The sequence below is a fragment of the Alexandromys fortis genome, unplaced genomic scaffold, assembly GCF_014885135.2.
Source record: "Alexandromys fortis isolate MF-2015 unplaced genomic scaffold, M_Fortis_MF-2015_v1.1 scaffold_159, whole genome shotgun sequence".
Taxonomy (NCBI): Eukaryota; Metazoa; Chordata; class Mammalia; order Rodentia; family Cricetidae; genus Alexandromys; species Alexandromys fortis.
In genome coordinates this window covers 2,110,451-2,137,067 of record NW_026068031.1, presented here as the reverse complement: position 1 = coordinate 2,137,067, position 26,617 = coordinate 2,110,451, and the positions used below count along the sequence as shown (strand labels likewise).

Here is a 26,617-nt window from a genome sequence, read left to right as displayed (position 1 = left end):
AATAAATATTTAAAAAAAAAAAAAAAAAGAAAGGACCTTAAGTACTATTTCATTGTCTCACAGAGGAATAAATTACTAACTTGGTCTCGGGGATTCTTATTTGGGTGACAACCCAACAGAGATATCTTTTCCAGCCAGCTAAAAGAAAGAACAAAACAAAAAACAAAAACTGGGGGTTGGGGGGAGTGGCACTTGCCTTTAATCCCAGCACGTGGAAGGCAGAGGCAGAAGCAGGCAAATCTCTGAGTTTGAGGCCAGCCTGGTCTACAGAGAGAGTTTTAGGACAGCCAGGGATACACAGAGAAACCCTGTCTCAAAAAACCAACCAACCAGACTACAGCACCAAATAACCCTTATCTTCTCTGTAATTTTTAAAACTTCCTTTGCCTTCAGAATATTTTCATGCAGGCCGGGCGATGGTGGCGCACGCCTTTAATCCCAGCACTCGGGAGGCAGAGGCAGGCGGATCTCTGTGAGTTCGAGACCAGCCTGGTCTACAGAGCTAGTTCCAGGACAGGCTCCAAAGCCACAGAGAAATCCTGTCTTGAAAAAACAAAACAAAACAAAAAATTTAAAAAATTTAAAAAAATATTTTCATGCATTTAATGTCAAATTAAAAACTAAATTAAATCAGGGCTGGAGTAATGGCTCAGCAGTTAAGTGAACTGACTGCTCTTCCAGAGGTCCTGAGTTCAATTCTCAGCACCCACATGGCTGTTCACAACCATCTATAACTGTAGTCCCATGGGTCTGACGCCCTCTTCTGCTGTGCAGATATACATGCAATCAAAACAAACGTATACATGAATAAATATTTTAAAAACCCAAACTGAAGGGGGGTTACTCTTAAGGGAATAAATAATGTTTGTTAAAGATTGTTCATAGAGTAATGAAGGTTTCTTGTCATTTTTAACATGAAAATTTCAGGTGACCAAGGGTCACACAGATTATCAGAGAATAGTAAATGGTCAGCATAATGATTCTGATTTATCTGTGGCCCTCCACACTATACCTGTAGACGTTCTTGTGGTATAACTCCTTATGTATTTAATAATTATCTGAGTCTTAGTCTCTCAGTTGTTTAAGTGGGTGAGGAATCCTTTTGTAAATCCTAGTTGTAAATCCTTTGCCCTTTATGGAATGTGTTCTCTTGGTTTTAGTTCTATCTGTCCTTTTCCCTTACTTCGTTTATCTTAGGACTTTGTGTTATGTTTCTGAAGTAGTAGCTTTGGCTTGTTTTTTTCCTGAATGTTTCTGCAGTTTGGTTGAGTATCTGGCTTTGGGCATCCTTCCTGCGCTTGGACTTCCTCTCCCCTTGTGACTCTTGGAAGACAGAAATCAGTATTTTGTTTTTCTTTTAACATTATGTATGTATGTGCCCCCCCCCCTTTATCTTTTCAAAGACGGGAAAGAAAGCAGTGAAGGCCGTTCTATGGGTATCGGCGGACGGACTCAGGGTTGTGGATGAAAAAACCAAGGTAAAGGTTTTGTGAGTTCAAATGTTACTGCTCTTGTGGGTTTTTTTTTAATCTCTAGTGATAAAATGGCATTAAGTTGTTGTAGTAGCTCTGTAATATCCTGCCATGTGTCCAGAGTACAGTCTTTTGAGAGACTGCTTCCATGTCCAGGAAACTTAGTAACTCATTTACTTTATGAAAAAAAAAAAAAACTCACAACATTTTGTTCTACATTTGAAATATGCTATGATATAGCATATTTCACGTACCAAGCATTAAAGTTTAATGCCAAGATATTGCTAAAATAATCTTAAGATGAGCCTCTCACACAAATAATTCCAATCAGACCAAATCAATGCCCATGTTCAATGCAGCACCCCAGGGTGGCAGGGAGCAGTGGCAAGGGGAAGAAGGGGGAGGGACCACGCGAAACCCAGAGACCATGTGTTTTTTTTTCTCAGTGGCAGCCCAAATAGCCTATGGGAGTGATCCTGACCCTCCCTGGGGAGGAGTCAGCACTTGGCACTTTTCTGGAGATGGAGTTCAGACCAAGGCAACTCCCAGGGGGAGGGGCTTGAGATGGAGCTTCCTGCTCCACTGGCGCCCCAAGGATGAATGCCAGGGGCTGGGGTGACACTTTCAATCAATCAGATATGAGTTCTATCTTTGTTTTGTGTTTACTTTTTTTAGATCAATAATATATAGGTGATGTATTTTTACTGTAATTTTTTAGGCCACATCTTAGATTTGACCTTTTTCCTTAAGAAAACATATTATAGAGAGTGATAAGTGAATCAGCCGACTCAGGGCTCACATGAAGTGAGATTTTAACCATTGGAGGTGAGAATTCATTTAGGATTCAAACAATATCCTAGGTATCATTTTGTATTTAATAGAAAGTGACTCTAAATGCTTAAGTTATGTAAGGACACTTAATCATTACTGGATTTTCTTGAGACCTAATGTCAGGAAACATTGTTAACCAGAACTTAATTTAGAATGAATAAAGTTGGGCAAACAAAGAACAGGTTTGATAAACAATTTATCCTATTTTTTTGTTATGTTTTTCAAGACAGAGTTTCTCTGTGTAAGAGCCATGACTGTCCTGGAACTCTCTCTCTATACCAGGCTGGCATCAAATTCACAGAGATCCACCTGCCTTTGCCTCCTGAGTCCTGGGATTAAAGGCGTGCGCCACCACCAGCAATGTCTGATCATTTTTATGTGACTTAATACAGCTGCATTTCAGACCTTTGCCCTTTTTTTAAGTTCAAAATACTAATAGGCTTAAATTTTAACACATTTTTAAAAACAATGTTCTAAGTATCCTTTAAAATTTGTATCATTTTAATTCATGTTTTGGATGACATGTTTTGACTTGGCTGCCTTTGATCTAGCAGTCCCTTTGCCTTGGCCTTCCAAATCTATCAAACTTGTGTGTGGTTTTTTTTTTTTTTTTCACTATTATTGGAAATTGATACTGCCCCTTAGTGGCTACTCGTAGCACGTGTACTTATGAGTTTTGTTCTTTCCACGTTGACTGATGATAGTAGCTAGTGGATAGGTTGGGTGGTCTGTAGAGACAGGGTCTCTGTGTATCCCATAGAGAACCCTAGCCCAGTCTCCTCTAGAATTTGCTATGCACCAACCTAGTTTGGCCTCGAATTTGCATCAGGTCTCTAAGTGCTGGGATTGTAGGCCTGAGCCACCATGCATACTGTAATTGGTGGCTTATCACCATTGGATCCATTTTCCCACCTTTATATTTCACCAGTTGTCAGAATTGGAATTAGTGCTTATGACAAGGACATGCCATGATCTGCACAAATTAATGCAAATACAGAAGTTTGAACTTCAGGTCCCTAACCTTTCTTTGAGCAAGATACTATGTTGTGGTGACACATGAATTTCTAGCATACAAAGAAACAGCAAATACGATTCATTCATGCAGACAGAGCAGAGACTCAACCCCAAAATAACCTGGGAGTTAGAAGCAGCAGACAAAACTTGAAAAGCAGGCATTACAGCTGCACTGAGGGATGTGAAAAAAAAAAAAAGATGCTACTATTGAATAAACAACCAGAAAATCTCAGAAATTATTAAAAAGAAGCAAAAATCCTAGGGATGGAAGAGAAAATTATACATCTAAAAAATGCGGTACTTGAAGTGAAAAACATCTGTTGGATGGAGCTAAAGTTGGTTGGAAAAAAGGGAGACTATAGAACACTGTATATTATCAGTCTAATTTGCATAACAAAGGTAGTAGGACCTCACTATCGTGTTTTTGCTGTATTTTCAGATAAGCCAAGGGGATTTTAAGACATTGATTTATGTGTGCACACTGTCAAATTGGGCTTGGCAGTTACTGTGAAAGAGCTCCAAGCTAGGACCAACTGACACATGTGTACTTTAGAATATGGAGATGAAGTAAGGGAATCATCTGAGCAAGTGATGTTTCATAGTCAAACTCACTGCTCCAACTACTAGATACAGCTATTCCATAGCCCAGTTGCAACCTGTGTAGGGATTCTGCATTGCAGAATTGAACATCCTGTGATACTTTTAAGAAGACCAAATCGCTCACAAGCCTTCTCTTGCTCTGTGCTTCCATTTTCTAGGACCTCATAGTTGACCAGACGATAGAGAAAGTTTCTTTCTGTGCCCCAGATAGGAACTTCGACAGAGCCTTTTCTTATATATGCCGAGATGGCACCACTCGGCGCTGGATATGTCACTGCTTTATGGCTGTCAAGGACACGGTAAGTCCAACATGGTATCTGCCCTCATGAGGGTTAATTTTAAACTGGAATTTGCAACAGCTGTATGTGTATGTAGTTGTTGGTGATGTAACTCTCATAGAGCTTTCAAAACCTGCTCTCTTCAGGGGGAGAGACTGAGCCATGCCGTAGGCTGTGCTTTTGCAGCCTGTTTAGAGCGAAAACAGAAACGGGAGAAGGAATGTGGAGTCACTGCCACCTTTGATGCCAGTAGAACCACTTTTACAAGAGAAGGATCATTCCGAGTCACAACTGCCACTGAACAAGCCGAAAGAGAGGAAATCATGAAACAGCTGCAAGATGCCAAGAAAGGTACAGTGTGTTCTACTGTGGTGTGTTTGTTTGTTTGGTTTGGTTTTTAGAGACAGGTTTTCTCTATAGCTTTGGAGCCTGTCCTGGAAGTAGCTCTTGTAGACCAGCCTGACCTCGTACTCACAGAGATCTGCCTGCCTCTGCTTCCCGAATGCTGGGATTATAGGCGTGTGCCACAACCGCCTGGCTTTTTTTGAAGAGGGGCAGAATATGTTTATTTAATGCGATTTTTTTTTCCCAACAGATTTATATTTGAAGCTATCAGAGACAAGTTTCCTACAGACAAAAAGAACCCTTGGGATTACAGATATAGCCCAGTGATAGATCATTTCTAATATGGGTTCTATTTTTATCATTCTTTATCCTCTACCCGCACCATACACTCAGATCTCTTAGCAACATATGAAGACCTTAAGGACAAAACTAAAAGTCTTTCACAAGTGCTTTATTTAGAGTGGCTTAAAAACCATATTCTTTCCATTATAGTAAGCTCCTCTGGGGAAGGTGAAGAGCAGTTGAAGAAGCTGCCGAAAAATACCCCTTGCCTATCCTGAAACAGATTTAATTCCAATGTGTCTATCTCTATGAGACACAAATGCCATCAAAGACCAGCTTGGAGGAGGAAGCACAGCCCCCAGGTGTAGAAACACGAAGGGAGCACTGGCTACGATGCTGGCAGCCAGAGTGCTGGTCTTATCCTGATGCTTTACTTCTCTAATGTGTTGGAGAGTGTGCAGAACCCCAGAGCCAGCACTGAGTCTTCTTCAGTAGCACTACTTTATTTTTTTAAAGATGTATTTATTATGTGCAGTGTTCTGCCTGCATGTGTCCCTGCTTAACAGAAGAAGGCACCAGATCTCATCATAGATGGTTGTGAGCCACCATGTGGGTGCTGGGAATTGAACTCAGGACCTCTAGAAGAATAGCCAGTGCTCTTACCTGCTGAGCCATCTCTCCATTCCCATCTACCTTATTCATTAAGACCAGGTCTCAGTTCAGCCCAGAGTTCACTGTCTTTGGATAGTTTAACTAGCCAGCTTGTTTCAGGGCTCCCTTGTCTCCTCTTGAGTGCTGGACTCTCTCTTACACTGAGTGTAAATGCCCAGGCAGCATTGGATCCTGGGAAATCCAAGCTCCAGTTGTCAGATTTGTACAAAAAGCACTTGACTTGCTGAGTCATCTCCTTAGCCTCTCATCCATTGGTTGTTTTACTAGATTTACAGTACCAAACATGAACCCCTTCCTTCAAAGTGGGCCCCAAATCCAATTAGAAAGTAGTTGGTTACGCGTACAATAGACCTCATCTATTGCACCAGTGGGCATATCCTGCCTAGCCAACCACAGTTGCAGCTTGCAGGGTCCACTGCTGAGTAACACTGTGTGTGACAGTGTCCCTCAGCACAAGTCTAACTTGACTTCTTTGTCCTATGCCAGAGCATGTGATTTTAGCTATAGGGCTTTATCATCTAGATGACCCATCATTCTTTTGTTTTTAACATTTGTACGTGAAAGATATGTGGTAGTTCAGAAGAGAGTGTCCGGAACCCCTGTGAGCTGCCATGTGAGTGCTGGGAATTGAACCTGGGCCCTCTGGAAGAACAGCCAGCCAGTGCTCTTAACCATCGAGCCATCCAGCCCTGTCTGGTTGTCTTAATAGAGGATAAGACAAGCAGGTATTACTAAACCTTCATTTGTTGGAATGTAGGAGGTCTGAACCATTTTCTAGCCTGTCTCTGTAAGACAGGGAGGTGGGCGAGTTAAAGAACAAGAGGGCTTCTGTGCCCCTAGCTCTGTGAACTCAGAATATTTGAAGTCACTACTGAGGCCTATGGTCTTGTTCTTTGGTTTTATTGAGCAGAGACAGATAAGGCAGTTGTTGGTCCATCAGTGGCCTCTGGCAACACTGCACCATCCCCATCCTCTCCCACCTCTCCCACTTCGGATACCACTGCTTCTCTGGAGATGAACAATCCTCATGCCATCCCACGCCGGCATGCACCAATTGAACAGCTTGCTCGCCAAGGCTCCTTCCGGGGATTTCCTGCTCTTAGCCAGAAGATGTCACCCTTTAAACGCCAACTATCCCTCCGCATCAATGAGTTGCCTTCCACTATGCAGAGGAAGACTGATTTCCCAATCAAAAATGCAGGTAATTGCTCCTGTCTCTCTGAAGCTGTTAGTTGTGTTGTGTGTCATTTCCTATGGTAGCAAACTAGGGCCCATGGGGGCTGGAGAGATGGCTCAGAGGTTAAGAGCACTGACCACTGACTGCTCTTCCGGAGGTCCTGAGTTCAATTCCCAGCCATCACATGGTGGCTCATACCCATCTGTAATGAGATCTGGTGCCAGAACACTGTATACATAATAAATAAATCTTTAAAAAAAAAAGGGGGGGGCTGGAGAGATGGCTCAGTGGTTAAGAGCATTGCCTGCTCTTCCAAAGGTCCTGAGTTCAATTCCCAGCAACCACATGGTGGCTCACAACCATCTGTAATGAGGTCTGGTGCCCTCTTCTGGCCTGCAGGCATACACACAAACAGAATATTGTATACATAGTAAATAAATAAATAAATAAATAAATAAATAAATATTAAAAAAAAAAAAAAAACTAGGGCCCATGAATAATATCTTCTCTTCCGTAAGTAGTTGACAGAAGCACAATGGAATTTCTAGCTTGAGCCACAGATTCATGGTTTGTCCTGGTGTAGATGTACTCTCTCTCTCTGCCAGCCTATTTCCAAACATCAAGGGTTCCAAATTCCCATTCTTACTGTGCTGCTCAGGACCCAGGAGAATTAAAGAGGCTTTTAAAACATTTACAGGTTAATAGTACCACTGTCAAAGCAACAGAAGAAATGGGTCAGTGCTCCTTCTTATACAAATCTAAGGCCCATTGTTGAACAGAAGCAGGAGGTTGTTCACATTGTTCATCACCTCTGTGTGTTCTGTTCAGCTGAGCCAGCCCGTAAGCTCAGTCCTTATCATGTGATCTAGAGCTAAAAGGTTAGATTTTGGCCCTATTCTACTTCCCTCTGAAACATGTCATGCTATCTCTATGACTGCACATGAGGAAGCTCTGGCTTAATCGGCCCTTCTACTGACAACACTATAAAGTACCGAGGTAAGATCTGTGTGCAGATGAAAATAGGCTTAGAGGACAGTTGGAGGTGGGTGACCACAGGAAGTAGTAGTTTGAGCTCCCAGCACCCACTGACACAAGCTCCAGGGGCTTCAAGTACCTGGTCAGTCTCCCTCTGGGGCAGATGAGGCGCATAGGGCTTTGTCTTTTCACAGATACACAAAGGTTCAGTACACATGGTTTATTTGCTCAGGGACGAGGAAGTAAGTGTTCTCAGAGTCTTTTTCCCCACACACAGAGGATCTCAAACTTTCTTGGACCCAAACTCTAGGCGAAAAGCAATCTTCCTGCTTGGCTGTCCAGACTTAGTATTAAGGAGAGTCTTTAGCGTCCTCAGCTCACTTGTCTTTGATATCACAGTTCATGTACTAGAAACTTTAAAGAAAATGAAAGTGGTGACATGTTCTAATTGATTCAGGGCAAAGCTCTTGTATCCCGCCTTAACCTGTCATTTTTTTCTTTGGATAAATTGCTTAATGGCTCTAGAACCTGATTGAGTCATAGCTTCTAGGAACTTGCTGAAAGAAAAAGATTGCCGAAATCTTCCAGAAAGATCCACCTATTACATGCACCCTCACATTAAAGTAAAAAACAAAACAAAATAACCCCATCAAATTCCCCACAATGTCATAAGAAGAAATAAATTTAGGGATTTGCAGAGAAAGACGCTCTATCTTAGTAAGTTACTGACATTTTCTGCTTTGCTATCTGAAAATTGAAGTATTCATCAATTAATTTACTGAAGCTGACGGTGTAGCCTGACAGTTGACACTTGTCCTTCTGCAAGCGAAGGAGATAAAGTGAAAAATGGCTGCCTACACCACAGTGTCAGATTCCATTTCCTGTCTAGAACGTTCTGCTTGCCTTGCAGTGCCAGAGGTAGAAGGAGAGGCAGAGAGCATCAGTTCCCTGTGCTCACAGATCACCAGTGCCTTCAGCACACCCTCTGAAGACCCCTTTTCCTCCGCCCCAATGACCAAGCCAGTGACACTGGTGGCACCACAGTCTCCTGTCTTACAAGGTTGGTAACCTCTGACCTCAGTTGTTCTCTTTAAACAATTGCTGCTTGTGAACTGGAAGTTAGCATCCTGAGCTTGCCGTTATCCTCATCTCCCTGCCCACCCCTCCTGTCTCCTAATGTCCGCTTTCATCATTTGGCACATATATGTCTGTCTTTTGTCTGCTAGTAAGAGTTTCTGAAACCTCGGTCCACCGCTTTATTTTCCTCTTGACTTAGGGTCAGAGCAGCCAGCCAGCTTTACAAAATCATTTTAGCATAGTGATTCCCCACCAGGGACAGTTCTGCCCTCTCGGAAAATTCGGCTTCCTTGTATGGAGACATTTTGGGAGGGGCTGTTAATTACAGCCTCAGAAATCCTGCCAAACATCCTTCAGTGTGCAGGACGGGACCCACGGCAAAGAATTACCCATTCCAAAATGTCAGTGGTGTCAAAGTTGAGGAGACCTGGACTCACCTCTTCTCTACTGAGAGGCTCATAAAGTAGAAGCCTTTCTGCACCTCACTGGTTCATTTTATGGTCTGTAACAAGTATCCTAAGATTGCCTTTTTGACAGCAGAGTTACACTCCAGGATTGGAGCCCCACACTCCCAGATGCTAAATAAAGTCCTCACTCATGGGTCAACAGAGAATTTATGTCACTTAAGTCAGTGACTTCTAAGTAAACGCCAGCGATGACTTAGTCCATCTCTGGAGAGTGCAGAGAAAGAGCTGCCCTGCAGGACAGTGCCGTTACCCCTGGAAGAAGCCGCCATACCCCCTTGGCTTTGGTCTAAGTCTGGAGCTCTGTCTCCTTTGAAGCAAATGCCATATGTGCTTTCTATCCAGCTGACAGACATTTGTAGTATTAGAAAAAATAAACTTGATCTATTGAGCACTAAAAAGTGCCTGCCCCAGTGGAAAACCCTCACACGTTGTTATCTTAGTTAAGCCTCAAATAGCTCTTTGAGGAAGGCATTACAAATAAGAAAAATGACAGGGTAGTGATGCTACGCGCCTTTAATCCTAGCACTAGGGAGGCAGAGGCAGGTGGATATGTGTGTGTTCAAGGCCAGCCTGGTCTACAAAGTGAGTTCTAGGACAGCCAGGGCACAAAGAAACCCTGTCTCAAAAAACCAAGAAAAGAAAAGAAAAATGAGGCCAAGAGGCTAAGAGACATGTCCAGACTGTACAGTTAGGATTATGTCAAATCTTCCTGGACTAGTTACGTCCCACTGGCCCTGACTGCTTTCAGGGCACTGGGCATAAAACCTGGACAGAACACAGCCCTTTGTCTTTAGAGGGCGTCCAGTTGGTGGCTAAGGTGGTTTGTTGTTTTCAGCCCCAGGTAAACAATACTGTCACCCTCAGTGTGGTTGTCCACTCCTAAAGAAGGGGAAGACAGTTTATCATAGGGCAGGGGAAGGCACTTGTCTGCTCCATGCTAAAGATGGAGAACTGGAACACAGACTAGATCCTGATAAAGGAATCAAAGAACAAGGGTTAAGAGCTTTGGGTAAAAGGAAATGAGGACAGAAGATCAGCACTTTGGGATGTTATAAATATTACATCGGTGGGGAGTCTTAAAGGTATAAAATTTTGTAGTAAATGACAATTGTATTAAAAAGTAAATGAAAACACATACCATTTGATTTCTCACTTGTAGACATACTAGAGTATGTATGCATGGTCTTTGTTTCTGAAGTTTCAATTGCCTGTGGTTAACTATCTCAAAGTATTAAATAGAAAAATCCAAAAAGAAAGAATTCATATATTTTAAGTTTTTACAATATGTTCTTACAATAATTGTTATTAACCCCTCAGTGTGTCTAGCTTATAGATGAAACTTTACACCCAAGATAAAGGTATGGGTAAAAACCCAGTATTCTATAGGGTTTGCTACCTTCTGGCTTTAGGCATCTGTAGAACATCTGGGAACTTATTTCCCAATCCCAGAGTTATAGGCTTTTGAAAGAATTAAATTTGGTAATGTATATAAAATATTGTTAGCTTGATTCCCAGAATATACCAAGAAATTACTAAACTCAACTTGCTATTGTTGATGGCCTGATTTGATCTCTTGGAAAAGTGTAGAAGAACGAAATGTGCTTTATCTACTTAATTCAAAGCCTAGTTCTTGAACAATCATGTTCAACTTAATTTGTATTAGGCTTCCTCTCTCATATACATATTTTCATAGAACAGTCATTGATACAGTCTGTGTCAGAAGGTATGTGTATCCACCACAGGAAAGCATGATCATCCCAACACCAGCTGCGCTGCCTTGTCTGTCCCCCCCAGTATTGGAGTAGCTTGGACACCCTGCATGAATTAACTCCATCAATGTTGTCTGCTCCCATTATAGCTAATGGCACTGACTCAGCCTTCCATGTGCTTGCTGCTAAGCCAGCCAATACTGCTCTAGCACCCGTAGCAATGCCTGTGCGTGAAACGAACCCTTGGGCCCATGCCCCTGATGCTGCTAACAAGGAAATTGCAGCCATACATCCGGGTAAGGTGGCCACAGATATTGAAGTGGATTCTGGGAGCAGGTTCTAAAATCAGCCAGTTACCTGAGTGAGGACTAAAAAAATTATATTCCCTCCCAGACAGAAGTGGCTGTGAGAACAGGCTCTAAAGCTGGGGCAAGAGGATAAGCTGGGAGGCTCTCAGGACTGTAGAACCCGGCTACTACAGAGCGTTAGTGAGCCACCGTTCCCTGCAGCACACACAGCTTTCTATAGTTAAAGGTCGCTACCAAAAGTGCCATGAAGAACACTTTTTTTACACTAACTTTTCTGCAGTGTTTTGAGGCAGGATCTCACTATATAACTCTGGCTGGAACTCACTCTGTAGACCAGACTGGCCTCCAACTCAAGACCTACCTGCCTCTCCCTCCTGAGTGCAGGGATTAAAGGTGTACACTACCAGTCCTGACTTTCAGTGTTTTTTCTTTTTAATTATCCATGTTTTGGGGGTTTTGAGACAGTTGTTATGCAGCCCTAACCTCTTGTTCTGGGAATGCAGGTGTGCACCATGGGTCCAGCTCTTTGACACACACGCCCTCCTCCCCCAGAGAATAAGCCAGTTTCTCTACTGTGGCTGCACCATGGCAACTTGATAGACTTTTCACACCTGTCAGCTGCCTTGGGTCAGGGGTTTGAGCCATAGCTGAAGAGCCTCATAAGATAAGCACGTACTCAGGTTCTGCTTGTCCTCCTTGGCTGGTGACACTTCAGTTCCTCTACCAGAACCACAAGTGTCCCATCATGGGGGCATGGTCCACGCTTTAGGATCATTTTACATAACCGAGGTTATCAGGAATGGCCTCTAATTCTTCCTCCCTGTCTTGTTGGTTCTAGGGACTGAGTGGGGTCAGTCTTCTGGTGCTGCCTCTCCAGGTCTCTTCCAGGCTGGTCATAGACGTACTCCCTCTGAGGCTGACCGTTGGTTAGAAGAAGTATCAAAGAGCGTCCGGGTCCAGCAGCCACAGGCCCCAACTGCCCCTCTGCAGCCAGTTCTTCAGCCTCCTCCACCTACTGCCATTGCCCCGCCAGCACCACCTTTCCAAGGAAATACATTCCTCAGTTCTCAGCCTGTCCCAGTGGGTGTGGTCCCACCCCTGCAGCCAGCCTTTGTCCCTGCCCAGTCCTACCCTGTGGCCAATGGGATGCCCTATGCAGCCTCTAATGTGCCTGTAGTGGGCATCACCCCTTCCCAGATGGTAGCCAATGTGTTTGGCACTGCAGGTCATCCTCAGGCCAGTCATCCCCATCAGTCACCAAGCCTGGCCAGACAGCAGACATTCCCTCAGTATGAGACAAGTAGTGTTACCGCCAGTCCCTTCTTTAAGCCTTCTGCTCAGCACCTCAATGGTTCTGCAGCTTTCAATGGTGTAGACGATGGCAGGCTGGCCTCAGGAAGCAGGCATGCAGAAGTCCCTGCAGGCACCTGCCCAGTGGATCCTTTTGAAGCCCAGTGGGCTGCATTAGAAAGCAAGTCCAAACAACGCACTAATCCATCCCCTACCAACCCTTTCTCCAGCGACTTACAGAAGACATTTGAAATCGAACTTTAGACAGTTTCTGCGACGTGTCTTTTTCTGTACTTAGAGGAGCAAAGAGGACTTTGCTTTCCTGATCAGTACACTTTTTACTAATCCCAAAGGTCCTAAGGAGCGAGTCCAAGCTCAGTACAGTGAGGGGTGGTGTCCAGAGAGGAAAGCACTCCTAGAGAGGACCGCTCTGCAGCTAGGCTAGAGAAGTCAAGGAGACGTTGCCTTTTGACCGCTCTCAAACCCTTACAAATCTCTGGCAACAGAGAGGCAGAAGTATCTGAAGAGGAGGAATCTGTATTCAAAGCACACTTACTGGCATATAAAACATAACAGTGAGCAAAACAATCTCCCTTTATTTTTCAGGCCAGTCGCCCATTCCTCCCAGTACTGGCCTGACTTAGAGAGCTTGATGGAGAACAGTGTGGCTTGTACAAGCTGGGAAGTGAGGCAGCTCATGCTGCCCTGTTCACAGGAGGGCCCAGCGGCAGCTGTGTCCTGGGGATAAAGCTGAGCTTCCATTTTGAATAACAGAATATAAATATAAATATATATATATCAAAAAAGCCAAAATCTTTATTTTTATGCACCTAGAATATTTTAAATAGTTCTCAATATTAAAAAGTTGTATGAGTTGTAAGTAATCTTGCCAAAAGTGAGCAGGTTAGTTGTAAGAAATTGTACATAAGATTGATTTATCATTGATGCCTATTGAAGTAAAGAGGGAGGGTCGGGAACTGTGGGCAGGAGCCCTGGCTTGTCTGTGATCACTCATTGTAACTAGCACATGCAACAACAATCATACTGATGACCAGTACAGCCACTAGGTTGTAGTTTTAAATAAAACGAAAGCAGTGTTGTTCTTGTTTTAAACCTATGGTGAAACTCTGTCATTATTTTAATGGAATCAATCTACACTCTAGAGAATGTGTATTATCTTTTATGTATTATTGCAGTTTCCTTATGTTAATCCTTTATCATTAAGGTGACAGTGACATAATCATATCCAGAAAGGGAATGTAGGCTGTTGTGTTGGTTTGTAGTATGGGTCTTAATGGGTTTTGTACTTAGAGTTTTGTTCCCATAAGTTTTATAGGGATGAGGATTCTGGATTTATCTGCTCTGTGTGTCTGTTTCCCCGTCCTCCCCGCCATGAACAGAACATCCCATGCCAGTTGCAGCTACTTGACCTCGGGTAACAACGTGAGACCCCATCTCATTTTTACTTTTGAACGTTGGCCTTACAATCAAATGTAAGTTATATATACATATATATATTTGTACTGATGAGAATTTATAATCTGCTTTAACAAAATAAATGTTCGTGGTAGAAGCTTTTGCCCATGAAGGGCTATTCTTATTTGCAAGTGAACCTCTAGTTGTTTTTTATTCCTCTCTACTGCCAATTTCTAGTTTGGGACTAGTATAGTCCTTAGCTGTCGTGGGCGCATCAGCGGCTGTGATGCTCAGAGTAGGTCTGCAACAGAAACTGGGACTTTTAGTCACAGGGGTGCAGGGGTGCCGTATGGATAGACAGGGTCTCACTACGTAGTCCTGGCTGGCTTCGAACTCACAGATCCACCTACCTCTGCCTCTCAGTGCGCCACCACTGCCTGACAGTACTGCTTCTCAGCTTTGGCTGTACATTGGAATTCCCTGAGGTGCAGCTTAGTGGAATGTGAACTCAGCATGCCTGAGATTTCCCACCGTGCATGCGCATGCACACAAATACCTATACCACCAGACTACTCACCAGCCCAATTAAATCAAAATTTCAGTGGGAGGGACCAAGCTGTGCTTCAAATCTTGAGGAGTTTCTGGCGGTTTGTCATACTCTGGTTAGCAGGGTAAGCACCCTGGTCTAGAGCACTTACTGTTGCCGCTCAGGCTTCCTGCTTGTACCTGCAGACAGCTCTCTCCTTTCTGAGCAAGATGACCTGAGATACCGCTTCTGCATGCAGCCTTGTTTTCCAGCCGATGTCAGAGCTTTGATACTAAATAGTCTTCTAGGAGAGTCTAGGAGTTAAAGTGGGAAAGCCTTGGAAGCTCACTAAGTGCAGACCTCTTCCTTGAGTGTTAAGAAATCAGAGGTTCTAAAAGATGAAGGATCCCTTCCTGCATCCCAGATAAAAACCACTTCCCCGGTCGTGACATTGCACCCTCGATCCTGTTAATGCTGGGTTTTGTGGGTTTGGGGTTGTTTAGAGACAGGGTTTCACTCTGTGGCCCAGGCTGGCTCACACTGGGGCATTCCTGCTTCAGCCTCCCAGGCATTGGGATTATAGGTATGCACCACCATTCCCAGTGTGGGTTCTAGGTCATACTCAGGTCATCAGGCCTGGCAGTGAATGTTTTAATACTGAGCCATCTCACCAGCCCCCTCACTGGTCTAGCAACACTCTGCTCCACAGGTTCCCACTGAAGGAAGTATGGCTGCTCTTTGCTGCCCAGAGCAGGCCAGTGAACTGTGTGTCCCCTCAGGGCACGTCTCTGCAGCCTAGTTCTTTCCCAGCATCTTCACACTCAGATTACAATCTATCTGGCTTTTTCACCCCACGTCCCTAAAGTGAGGCCGGATGATTGTATTCCACCTTGCTGAGAGCTTTCCCAAACATCACTATGAACTCCATACAGTGATAGTATTGAAGACAGCTCACCATCTGACCCAGTGGCTTTGGGTTCTAGCGTAGAATACTGAGCAGTTGCCACTACTGCTACTGTCACATGCCTCCTACCTAGCTTGTTCTGTAGTGTGGTGAGTGGATCCTCTGTACAAATTGAGCATCCCTCACTCAAAATCAAACATACTTCTAGACGTTTCCGCAGGCTGACATGGCATTTGGGTGTTTCCGACTTCCGAGCATTTCAGATTTTAGATTAGGGATGCTCAACTAGTAAAGTCTGCAAATATTTAAAAGTTTACAACACTTTGGTCCCAAGCATTTCCGATAAAGGATCCTCACCGCAGCAGGAACTCTAAAGAGAAGGTGTAAAGGAGTTCTGTACAGGTGGAGTCCTCTTCTCAGCAGCCTGACGTCATACACAGACTCTGCTGAGCACTACAGGGGGAGGCCGCCACTGGCAGCGGCTGGGGCATAACCCTGGCTTCCTGAGAGGGCCAGTATCTGAGGGGTGACTCCTTTGCAAGCCATGTCTTACCATCCCTTCTCCCCAGCAAACTAGCCGGAACTGGTGCCACAGCTAGCCTTCATCCCTGCTGCCAGTCAGGCTGAGCATTTGGCTGGAAGCGAGAACAGCTGGCACAGCAGAAGCTGGAGTAATATTCATTGCCACAGAGCTGGGCCTGCAGGATCAAGGCACAGTTGGCCAGCTCCGGCTGGTCGATGCACTCCCTGCCCAGGTCCCTGGACTGAGCGACTGGTGCTGTGGAACAAGAGAGAAAGGGCTGAGGCAGCTCCCCTGCCACAGCTTCTCACCTGCTCCACACATACTTGATCAGCAAGAAGGGATTATGGCTTCGGCTCCTTGCTGGCCTCACTAGAGGTCCTCCTGTGTTGCCTGTCTGCGGTCTCAGCCCAGTGCACAGCCTTTCCCAGACTCCCCCTTACTGCCTGGATCATCAGACGGATCTGCCCTCACTGTCCAGAGCCAAAGAGCCACGTGACAGCTCTGTTGGCCCGGATTGGAAGGAAGGATAGATAGGGCCAGACCTAGGAAAGCTGGAAGTCAGCAAGAGCTTTCGTTGTCCCTGGTGCTGCTGAGTCCTCCAGCCTCCCCAGCTCACCCATCTCCTAGCTCCATCTTTCCTGCTTTCCGCCAGAGAACGCAATGACTCTTCAAAGCCCTGCTAGCCGTGGCCGATAGCATAGCCTGTGTGCTACCTCACCCTTCCTAGGAGTTTGTCACTCAGATCTATTCTACTGCTGCGTCCTAGTTACCCTCTCCGCAGGATCTGTGCTGCGCTGTCCCCACTGTCCCCACAGCCAGCCATACAGGGCTGAGTACCTTCATTTCCCTGCTCCTTCAGAAGACCCCATGAAAAACCAGACAAGCTGAGTGGCCTTAGAAAGGTTTGGCCTTCTTACCAACATAACCAGAGCATGGTAGCAAACCCGTGTGTGCACACTTATTTTTCAAAATCTGGAACTTTGATTCCAACTCCCAGCCATTGCAGCTCTGACCTATCACAGCAGACTGTCCCTTCCCTACCGAGTTCCCTTGGACACATTTCTTGAGCTCTTGGGGCCTCTGCTTCCTTTTCTGTGAAGTGGAGAGGAAATAGTGTCTGCCTCAGAGGGGTGTTCTAAGGACTTAAAACAGCTGGGCCTGGTGGCACAGGCCTGCAGTCTCTACTTGGGAGGTTGAGGCAGACCACGGCTTCAAGGCCAGCCGAGGCAACTCAGGGAGACCCTATCTCAAACTAAAAATACCAAAAAGAGGCCTAGCAGTATAGTTTGGTAGTAGAGTGTAAAGTGCTTGTCTATAACATACAGAAGCCACCCAGGACATGCGCTAACCATGGCAGAAATTTGAGTGCTTACTGCTGTCCTGACCCCACAGCAGAGCCTTCCTCAAAAAATGAGGCAGGGATAGAACGGGTGCCAGACTACCTTCCAATTCCACAGTATTTCCTGCTCTTCATTCAGCCCTCATAGGCAAAACAATTCGGATTTTACTCTAATGTGCTAGAAGCCTAAGCCCACCCCATGCTAACACTAACTCCAGTGCCGCCAAGCCGTGACTTGGGCAGCATGAGATAGTCACTGTGTGACTGTCAGAAAACCAGCTAACAAGAGCCTCTATCTGCAGGCTGGTCAATGGAAGGCATCCAGACAGGTAGGAATTCTGGAGAGACGCTTCTAAAATAAGTAAAGGCTGCAATATCCAGCAGAAGACGAGAGAAAGGAGGCCTCGCTGTAGATGTGAGTGGGGTCAGGAAGTTCAGCGTAGTGGCTTCACGTCACCAAAAACCCACTAGCCTCCATCGTCAAACTTCCATTATCATCTGGCCTCCCTCACAGTAGACACATCTACAGCTGGTCACAAATGTGAATGTCCAGATCCCCTTGGGTTGTTTTTGAGGTGGGTTTTGTTGGCCTTTGTTTTAACACAGGGATGTTGCTCACACCGCACTCAAACTGGTAATCCTGCTATGTAAGCCGCGTGCTAGGATTCCTCGGACCTCAGAATGATCGCCTGCCCCGCCATAGGAGTCTACAATCTCGGTCTGGCTCGTTTGGCTAGTGTATAGATGGGGTGGAATATGATGTTCTCACCACGGTGCTGTTGTTCACATAGGCACACCAGCTATCTGAGTTCCCCAGGCTGCAGAGAACTGGGCTGGGCCCTGGGGTCCCAGAGTGAGAGTCAGTCTCACAAGCAACATTTCCACACACACCTTCAAGCTCTGGCCAGTTCCCATGCTCAGCCTCACAGCCAGAATGACAGCCGCACTGACCCCAGCCCTCCCATGGTGGCACTGGAACTCTGCTTGTCGTGAGTGTTCATGCAGACCAGGCAAGTCAGTGCCCCGTTACGTGCCAGGCACCATTCTCCGGGATCTGCCTCAGGTCTGTGAGAGTTGGCTGCTGGATGAGAGGTTCTGACCTGCTGCTCTGACCCTCCCTGACACACAAAGACCTACATAGAGCAGAGTGAGTGGCCCCTTCCCGCTCCAGCCCTGTCATTTCAACACAGAGCTCCTGTGAGTGGGAGCTTTAGACAGTTTTAAGATGCGAGTTCTAAGATGCACCTGGGAGAGTAAAGTAGTCTTGGCTACCTAGCAAATTCAAGGCCAGCCTGGACTACAAAAGGAAAGAAATAAATAAAACCAGGAGTCAAAAAAACAAACAAAAAAAAAAAAAAAAAAAAAAAAAAAAAAAACAAAAAAAAAAAAAAAAAAAAAAAAAAAAAAAAAAAAAAAAAAAACCCTGGGTTTGGTTCCCAGCTGTCCACACATCTGCTGTGTGGATGGTGGGAACATCCCTGAAACTCACTGGGTACCTGTCTCATGGATAAAGGATGAGGGTGACCCTGCCCTCTTGTTACATGCCTAGATGATCAAAGGCACTCTTCCATCCTAGAGCCATTTTTTATATAAAAAAAAATTGACTATATGTGATTTGGAAAGGAGACTATACCAAACATTGGTCAAAGAATCATCTGTGCCTTTTAAGAATAAGGCCTTTTATTTACGTGTGTATTTACTGCTAGGGATGGAGCCGAAGGCCTTGCATGTTAGGCAAGAACTGCACTGAGCCCCGGTCCCACAGTACCGTCTGCCACCCTGATTAGAATGGACAGATTTTAGGGGTCCATCCGTCTTAAAGCATTAGACTGGCAAGTCTGAATGGCAGGGTTCTGAGGCATTTGCAGTGCCGTCCTGAACCCTTCCCCACATCTGCACCTCAGCCTTAGGTAGTGAAGTAGCCCCAGCAAAGTGGGACTCTGGGGTGACACCGAATACCTGCCCCCAGTTACAATACCAGAAGCTAGAAAGTGAGCGCAGGTGAGAACGAGATCGCTAAGTCTGTGACCCGCAGTGCTCAGCTGGCCTTCAGGACAGCAAAACCCAGGGACAAGCCTCTCTTACCTGGCAGGGCCACCTTCACCTCAGTGCTGCGGCTCACAGCCTGGCTCCCACGGTAGGCACTGCATGTGTACGAGCCCTCGTCCCTGGGCCGCAGGTTGTGGATCAACAGTGTGCCATCTGGAGACTGGTGCACACGGTGGCCATCTGCCTGCACTGGGATTCCATTCCTGGAGGGAAGAGGACACTGGGAGAGCCGTCCAGGGCTTCCAGAGACAGGCCCTGGGAGGCCTGGGAGATAGTAGCCAAGGCTATTCCAGAGCGAGCCTTCTCTCCCCTCAGGGAAGTGAGGACAGGCACACTAAATTAGTAGGAGGACATTACCAAAGCCAAGTGACACCGCTGAGCACTGAGTTACCAGATTGCCTTGGATCCACAAAGGAATCCACTCCAGCTTGTCACTGACAAATGCCAGGCCCTGTGTCAGGAGGTACATGTACCTTCAGGGAGCCTTCCACAAGAAAGGGGCCAGCTGAGCCGGCCAACAGAAGGGGAAACTAGGGATTTGGGACCTTGAAGACAAGCAACAGCCAGATTAAGAGGAGGCAGGGGGAGCCAGGCAGAACCCATGGTGGCTCCTAGCAAGGGTTTAAGCAGGCTCTGGGAGTGGCTAGAAGGCCTCAAGAGGAGCAGGGACGGTCTTGGGGGGGCCTGGAAGAGAAAGCAGGGGTAGTTCGTGCTTTGTGCACGTGGAGAAGATAACAGAGCACCGAAGTAGACGCAGGTGAGGGCAGATGTGGGAGACGGAGACGGTGGCTCTAGAGCCAGCCTTCTCTAGCTCACTGGTGCCTTCCCAGGTGGAAAGAATGAACCAGTGAGACGATTTGGATCTGGGGTGCCTGTGAGACCTGAAGCCAGAAAGTCCAGACCCAGAGTGTATCAGCACAGAATGGCCTCTCTTCTGGAAGAGTATCTCTAAAGGCGTCCCAGGTAAGAGCTCTGAGGACAGTAGGGAAGCCATGGGAAGGGAGTGTTTTGAGAAGATCATGTGGCCAGTAGGGGTGGGAGGTGATTGGGTGGCCTCTCTGGAGCAGTTATCAGGACAGACAGCAAGATGTACAACCATGCTATGGAGGAGGACACTGAACACTGAAGCCCCTGGCATCAGAGCCACCTAAGTGGCAGCTGGACTCCATCGTCACCATCCCTCGCCAGCAGGGTGCCCCCTCAGGAAATATTTGCCTTTGACCTCTTGTTGCTTCTCCCAAGAGCATCCTTCACTCTCCTTACCCTCCCTGGCCTTGTCCTTGACTCTCCCAGATCCAAAGCCTCACTTTCTTCTGCAGTACAACCAGCACTTGGGGGAAAACCTGGCCAAGGCCACCTCTCAGCTCATAGTGCCCTGAGGCCCCCAAATCTCCACTGGACACTAACATAGGTTCTGACATGTTCTAAAGAAGTAGAGACAAAAGATAGTTGCTGGACTTAAATACACTAGCTGATCTGGAATTGGGCTCTGAAGTTGCAGCTGGAGAGATGGCTCAGCAGCTAAGAACGTGCTCTTGCAGAGGACCACGGTTCGGTTTCCAGCAGCCACGTGGTGACTCACTCACAGCTATCCATCTTTCTGACCTCCACAGCACCAGGAACGCATGTTTTATACAAACATACATGAAAGCAAAACACTCATAAGTAAACTTGGAAAAAAATAAAGACACCAAAAGTCTCCAAAGCTGCATTCATCCCTGTGGTTCTCAACATGGAGGAGACAGACCCATGTCTAGAAATACTGTTCACTTTCTAACCTGGGCAGGGAGGATCCGACTGGCCCTAGCAGGTGGATGCTCTCGATGCTGCTAAGTATCTACCATGAACAGGTCTAAAACAGCAAGCTTGACTGGCCCAATATTTCAGTGATGCTAAAATTAAGAAACTATAGTTGCTGGGTATGGTGGCATATACCCTTAATCCCAGCCCTCTGGGGGCAGAGGCAGGTGGATCTCTGAGTTTGAAGCCAGCCTGGTCCACAAAGTGAGTTCCAGGCCAGTCAGAGCTACATAGCGAGACCCGTCTTGAAAATACCAAAAGAAAATTAGAAATTAAGTCAGGCAGTGGTGGTGCACCCTTTTAATCCCAGCACGCAAGAGGCAGAAGCAGGCGATCTCTGTGAGTTGAAGGCCAGCCTGGTCTACAGAGCAAGTTCCAGGACAGCCAAGGCTACCCCTACCCCCAAAAAATGAAATTGTGTCACCCAGCTGGTAGAAACTGCCCTCTAGGGCTCTGTGATGTGGGATGAGGGTGCTTCAGCCTCAGAGGACGATGGTATAGTAGTGACGGTGACATTTCTGACAGAACGAGACAGTGGGAACATGTATGGCTAAAATAGCACTTTACCTGGACCACCTGATGTTCACACTCTCTCCAGCCACCACACACAGAAGCCTGGCTGTGTCACCCTCTGGCACGGTCACCGAAGGAGGCAGGCCTGTGATGGTCAGCTCCCCTACACACAAGAAGACATTGTCAGTGGCTAACACAGACCCCTCCCCCACTCCACTGGACCACCCATTGCCCTCCCCACCCCTCCCACCCCCCAACCCCACCCCTGCTCAGCACTATTTTTTTACCCAGAACTCGAAGCTGAACCCAGCGCTGGTCACGGTCCTGCCCATTAAAGGCAACACAAGTGTAGAAGCCACCATCGTCCACAGTCACCCGGCTGATGACAAGAGAGCCATCAGGCTGCAGCTGGTGCCTGGGGACCAAACAGAGCCAGTTGGCTTTGACCCACGGAGGGGCTGAGCAGGGCCCCTGCTGTTCAAAAATGTCGGCCAAAGAGCAGCTGGCCTCAGCCCCTCACACAGCCCCGCTGCCAACACTCTCTCTTGGCTTTTAAACTCAATCTAACAAGCCTCTCACGTTTTCTGATTTAAAAAGTATTTGAGGCCAGGTGTGGTGGCTCGTGCCTGTAATCCCAGCACTCAGGAACCGGAAGCAGAAGGATTGCCGTGAGTTTGATGCCAACCTTGTATACATAGAGACTATCCAGCTGTCTGAGCTACTGTGTGATGCCGATGTTAAAAACAAGAAGGGGGCTAGGGAGGTCGCAGTTTGTAAAGTGCCTGCCTTGCAGGCGTGAGGACTGAATTCAACCCCCAGAATCCACATCTAGGGGGTGGGAGGCAGGCAGGCATGGTGGGGCATGCTTGTAATCCCAGCACTGGAGAAACAGAGAGGACTCTTGGGCTTGCTGGCCAACCAGCCTAGTCTGCTTGTAGAGCTCCAAACCAATGAGAGACCCTGTCTCAAATAAACAAGGTGGACGGTTCCTAAGAATGGTATCTAATGCCGGCTCCTGGCCTATATACAGAAGCACACATGGACGTGTAACATAATTTCAGATTAGATTTCTAGTTTGTACTTTGAGACAGAGTCTCACTATGTGGCCCTGGCTGTCCTAGAATTCTGTAGACCAGACCCCCCTTAACTCATAGAAGTCCATCTACCTCCCCCTCCAGGGTGCTGGAGTTAAAGGCTTAGATTTCTAGTTTTTGCCATACACAAAGTGGACTCGAACCCTGACCCTACGGTGAGCTGCGTGGCATTGAGCTCACATATGTGAACTGCTAACAAGAAGCACACGCTTCAGTGTGGCCCCTGCAGCTTACACAGCAGTGAACGGGCCTCAGTACAAAGTCAGTAAATGCCAGCAATGGGAACCATCTGGGGCGTTCAGAATCCATCTCCCCCCTTGGCTGGCCTCTCATTTCCGTCAGCCATACTTTGGAAATGCCTAGAGGCCTTGTGCTCCAAACCCCCTTTCTCCAGAGCCTGGAGTCCTGCTCTGGCCCCCATAGGATGTGTTGCCAGAGACAGGACAGTGGGGGCAGGGGAGGGGCTGAATGAACCTGGGAGAAGAGACCAACTGCCCATCTCTTTGCCACTCGATGGTGGGGGCTGGGAAGCCTTCAGCACGGCAGGTCAGCCGGATCCGCTGGCCAGGACTGGCATCCACCACCCCAGGCTGAGTCCGATCCAGACGCAGCCTAGAAAATAAATTGTACTCAGCTTAAGGGGCCCTGGCTGCTACTTCTCCCCATAAGAGTCCTCTGCATGAGCCCCTTTCTCCCTTTCTAGTCAGGGTTGGATCCCTAAAATTATCCCTTAGTCCTGTTTAGGACACCAACTCTGTTATTAAGGACTCAGCTGGCAGCTACCGTGGCTGACTAAACGCACCCAATGTCCCTCTGCCTACCTTCTGCCCTGCATATCTTCCAGAGATGCTCCCTCTGCCCCCAGATCCCCAGAGATGGAGCCACCCCTCCAGGCCAGCTCAAGGCACCAGGCTTTTCCAATTGTCACCTCTCCGAGCCCCGGGCACTGGCTGGTGAAAACCCAACCCCAGCAGACACTTTCCCTTATCGCCTATAGAGACCATGGACCCTGAAGGCTCTGAACGTGTTGTGACCTATTCAGAGAGCATTAGGTCATGCTGTGCTGTTACCTGCTGGCAGGCCTGAGGTGTGGGGAAGAGATAACCCCTGGGCCTCCAGCTTCTGCTCCAGAGTCCCGAGGACCATGGCCAGGGTCTGGGTGCCTGGTCTGAGGGAACTGCCTTGGCTGGGCCTCGGACAACACTGGCATGTCGCCCCCTGTCATGCGTGAGGCCAAAAGAAGCAAGTATGAGCTTTGGGGAGGTGGGAATGAAAGAGGGCCCTGAGACCAGCAAAGCCCAGTGGAGAAAAGAGGGGGTGTTGTCCCTGCCCCAGGAGGATGTGACCAAGGAAGAACCCGGTCCTTTCTCAGGTGGGTCAGGCCTCCCTCCCTCAGCCCCACTCTGACTTGTGAGACCCTGGGAGGTGGAGCGGGGGGGAGGGGGAGGACAGAGACCTGTTACTCGAAGCTGAATTTTCTGGGGGTCGTGGCCTGGTCTGTGGCTGCCACAGCTATAGGCACCAGCATCCTCTGGCCTCAAGGGGCTGATGATGAGGGAGCCATCTGGCTGTAACTGGTACCTGATGGAGGGAGAAGAGACATCTCTGGGCTCCTGAGGGCTCTGTGTCCTCTGCCACCCACGTTACCAAAGAAGACCAAACAGCCCCACAGCCCTTGGAGCCCCGAGCCTCCCAGGGAATGCCAGAGGGGTCTCCCCAAGAGAGGACACTGCATACACAGGAGATGGAAGGTAGCTGCTGCTCCCCGCCTTCTCCCACAGAGAGTAGACCGCGGTGTTACACCCACCTATCAGAGAAGAGGGTCTGGCCATCTTTCTGCCACCCTGTCTGGAACTCTAGGGAGGTGTGGCCAGGGCAAAAGAGCTGTACCGCCTGCCCGACAGATGCCTGGACCAGGGAGGGCTCCGAGCCTGCCAAGCTGATCCTGGAGAGGTGAGAGGTATGGATCTGCCTCCTGGGAGCAGGTCACCAGGGAGCTGTCTTCTGTAGGTATTTGCAGGGCTAGAGTCCCATGGGCAACTCTGTCTTCCCAACCCTGCCACACCCCCAGGTCCTGCCCTTCAGGCAGCTGTGCAGCAGAACAAGGCAGGCAGCCCAAGGGGGTAGGGGGAGGCTGAGGAGGGTCACACATGTCAGCCCAACCAAGAGACTTGGGCCTGGCAGCACGTGCTTTGGTCTCTTAAGTCTTTATTTCCCCAAACCCTGTGTTAATATGATGGAACAAGAGTGATAAATACCAAAGCCCATATCAAAAGTTATGATATATTGCAGGAATGAAATATTACCGCCATTTCACAGGTCAAGAAATTGAGGCTCTAGCCAGCTTTTCTACCTAGACAGAGACCTCAGGGTACAGTAGCTAAAGCATAGAGAGAATCTGCAAGCGGATACCTCAGCTAAGCCTACGTCTCCAGAACCTCAGCATCCCTGTCTGTAGTGGGATGGTAACAGAACCCCCTTGGCTGGGCTGTCTGTCTAGGGCTCAACCCTGGCCTGGGTATCCATTGCCCTTACCTGAGAAGCAGGCCTCACCTGTAGGAGCTATGTGTGGGCGGCACTGGTGGTCCAGCATCTCGACCCAGTCCAGGGACTCTGAGCCGGAGGTCCTGATCTCCAGGTCGGTTTCCATAGGCTGGGGGGTAGTGCGTCTCCCCAGGCCCTGGCTCCTCTTCTCGCCGCCAAGGGCTTCCAGAAGGTGAGGGCAGTCTCGGGACTGTGGCTCTTGTCCTGTGCCAATCAGGTTCCTGCTGGCCTCCAGGACCACGCTGGCCACCGTTCATGTGGACACGATGCCCAGAGGCACCTGCCTCAGGATGGCGGGGCCCGGGGTGCTCCCGGCAGCTATTCATGCACTCCTGCTCCGACCCAAAGTTATTGGCATTGCCGTGGCAGCCGCCATACCAAAAGCGGTTACACCGGCCCACTGACGGCACAAAGTACCAGCGGGCAGCCCAGTCTCCACACGATCCAGGAGCACTGGGCAGCAGACACCTCACTGGGTAGGCTGTGGGTTGAGGATGGTACACGTCACCCAGGTGGCCAGTGGTCACACCGCCCTCTCCCCTCAGTCTTATAGCTGTCCTGGTTCACGACGTACAGCTCCACTCCTGCCAGGACCTCTGGCCGCCCCTAGGAGCCCAGGACACACCCAGGATCTGTGCTAGCCTTGCTTCGGCTGGGTTACACCTTCACCTGTACCCAACTAGAGTCCCCAGGAAGAAACGACCTTGAGCAAGCTCTCTCACCTCCCTTCCAGCCTGGGCTTCTGGGTGCACACACAGGCCAGCTAGAGTTGGACTTCACCGTGACCTCCCCCTGAGGGACTGTGAGCATGCCCAGCAGGAGATCCGCCCTCCCTCATCCCCAGGACCACGTACCAGCACTAGCCTGCTTGCCCTCTCAGCCCTGCTGGCCAGTATGGATAGCCTGCTCCGTCTCTCCTTGTTCCAAGTGGCTGTGGCTGCCTGTCCCGATACCCACCCTTCTACCTTCTGCTGAGCCCTGGGCCTCCAAGCCTGTTATAGACTGTAGGTGTGTATTCCCATGACAGACCCTGGAAGCTCCACCCATCAATCCCCTACTCCAGCCCCCACCTTCTCTCTACAACTCAGCTTCTACTCCTGGCACACCCCATCTCAGGCGTGGGCAAGCCTCACAGCACTGCCCACCTTGCCCTTCCTGACCCCTGACATAGGATGGACTTGTTTTTATTTGTGATCTCCATTTTTTTTTTTGAGACAGAATCTTATTTATCTCAGGCTAACCTTGAACAAGGTGTGAGCCGTCCTGCCTCTACCTCTCAAGTACTGGGACTACAGACCTCCGCCACCATCTCTGGCTTATGCGGCACTGGAGATTGTACCCAGGGCTTTGTGCACGTTAGGCAAACACTCCACCAACTGGGCTGCATCCGCAGCCCTGGGAGCTCCACTTGT

General features: G+C 47.9%; 2 protein-coding genes across 20 annotated transcripts in view; one reads left to right on the top strand and one right to left on the bottom strand.

The window, feature by feature from the left end:
- Positions 1-14,109, top strand: part of Numb (NUMB endocytic adaptor protein) — a 122,643-nt gene extending 108,534 nt beyond the window's left edge. For 8 of the 11 annotated variants that reach the window (XM_050164536.1, XM_050164534.1, XM_050164538.1 and 5 more), the window contains 7 exons: positions 1,404-1,478; positions 4,076-4,216; positions 4,342-4,546; positions 6,405-6,695; positions 8,557-8,706; positions 11,049-11,195; positions 12,046-14,109. In XM_050164536.1, coding sequence (XP_050020493.1) covers positions 1,404-1,478; positions 4,076-4,216; positions 4,342-4,546; positions 6,405-6,695; positions 8,557-8,706; positions 11,049-11,195; positions 12,046-12,761 — 1,725 coding nt within the window. In that variant the 3' untranslated portion in view covers positions 12,762-14,109. The remainder of the gene's footprint in view (positions 1-1,403; positions 1,479-4,075; positions 4,217-4,341; positions 4,547-6,404; positions 6,696-8,556; positions 8,707-11,048; positions 11,196-12,045) is intronic. The other 3 variants (XM_050164544.1, XM_050164543.1, XM_050164542.1) reach the window with 1 other exon arrangement.
- Positions 7,852-26,617, bottom strand: part of Papln (papilin, proteoglycan like sulfated glycoprotein) — a 43,961-nt gene continuing 25,195 nt past the window's right edge. For 7 of the 9 annotated variants that reach the window (XM_050164523.1, XM_050164521.1, XM_050164522.1 and 4 more), the window contains 9 exons: positions 25,215-25,686; positions 24,469-24,606; positions 24,118-24,242; positions 23,732-23,879; positions 23,136-23,273; positions 21,855-21,982; positions 21,622-21,730; positions 19,291-19,457; positions 13,774-16,121 (listed from right to left, as the gene is read on the bottom strand). In XM_050164523.1, the coding sequence (XP_050020480.1) occupies positions 15,946-16,121; positions 19,291-19,457; positions 21,622-21,730; positions 21,855-21,982; positions 23,136-23,273; positions 23,732-23,879; positions 24,118-24,242; positions 24,469-24,606; positions 25,215-25,686 (1,601 nt within the window). In that variant the 3' untranslated portion in view covers positions 13,774-15,945. Of the gene's footprint in view, positions 8,061-13,773; positions 16,122-19,290; positions 19,458-21,621; positions 21,731-21,854; positions 21,983-23,135; positions 23,274-23,731; positions 23,880-24,117; positions 24,243-24,468; positions 24,607-25,214; positions 25,687-26,617 lie in introns of those variants that run through there. The other 2 variants (XM_050164518.1, XM_050164525.1) reach the window with 2 other exon arrangements.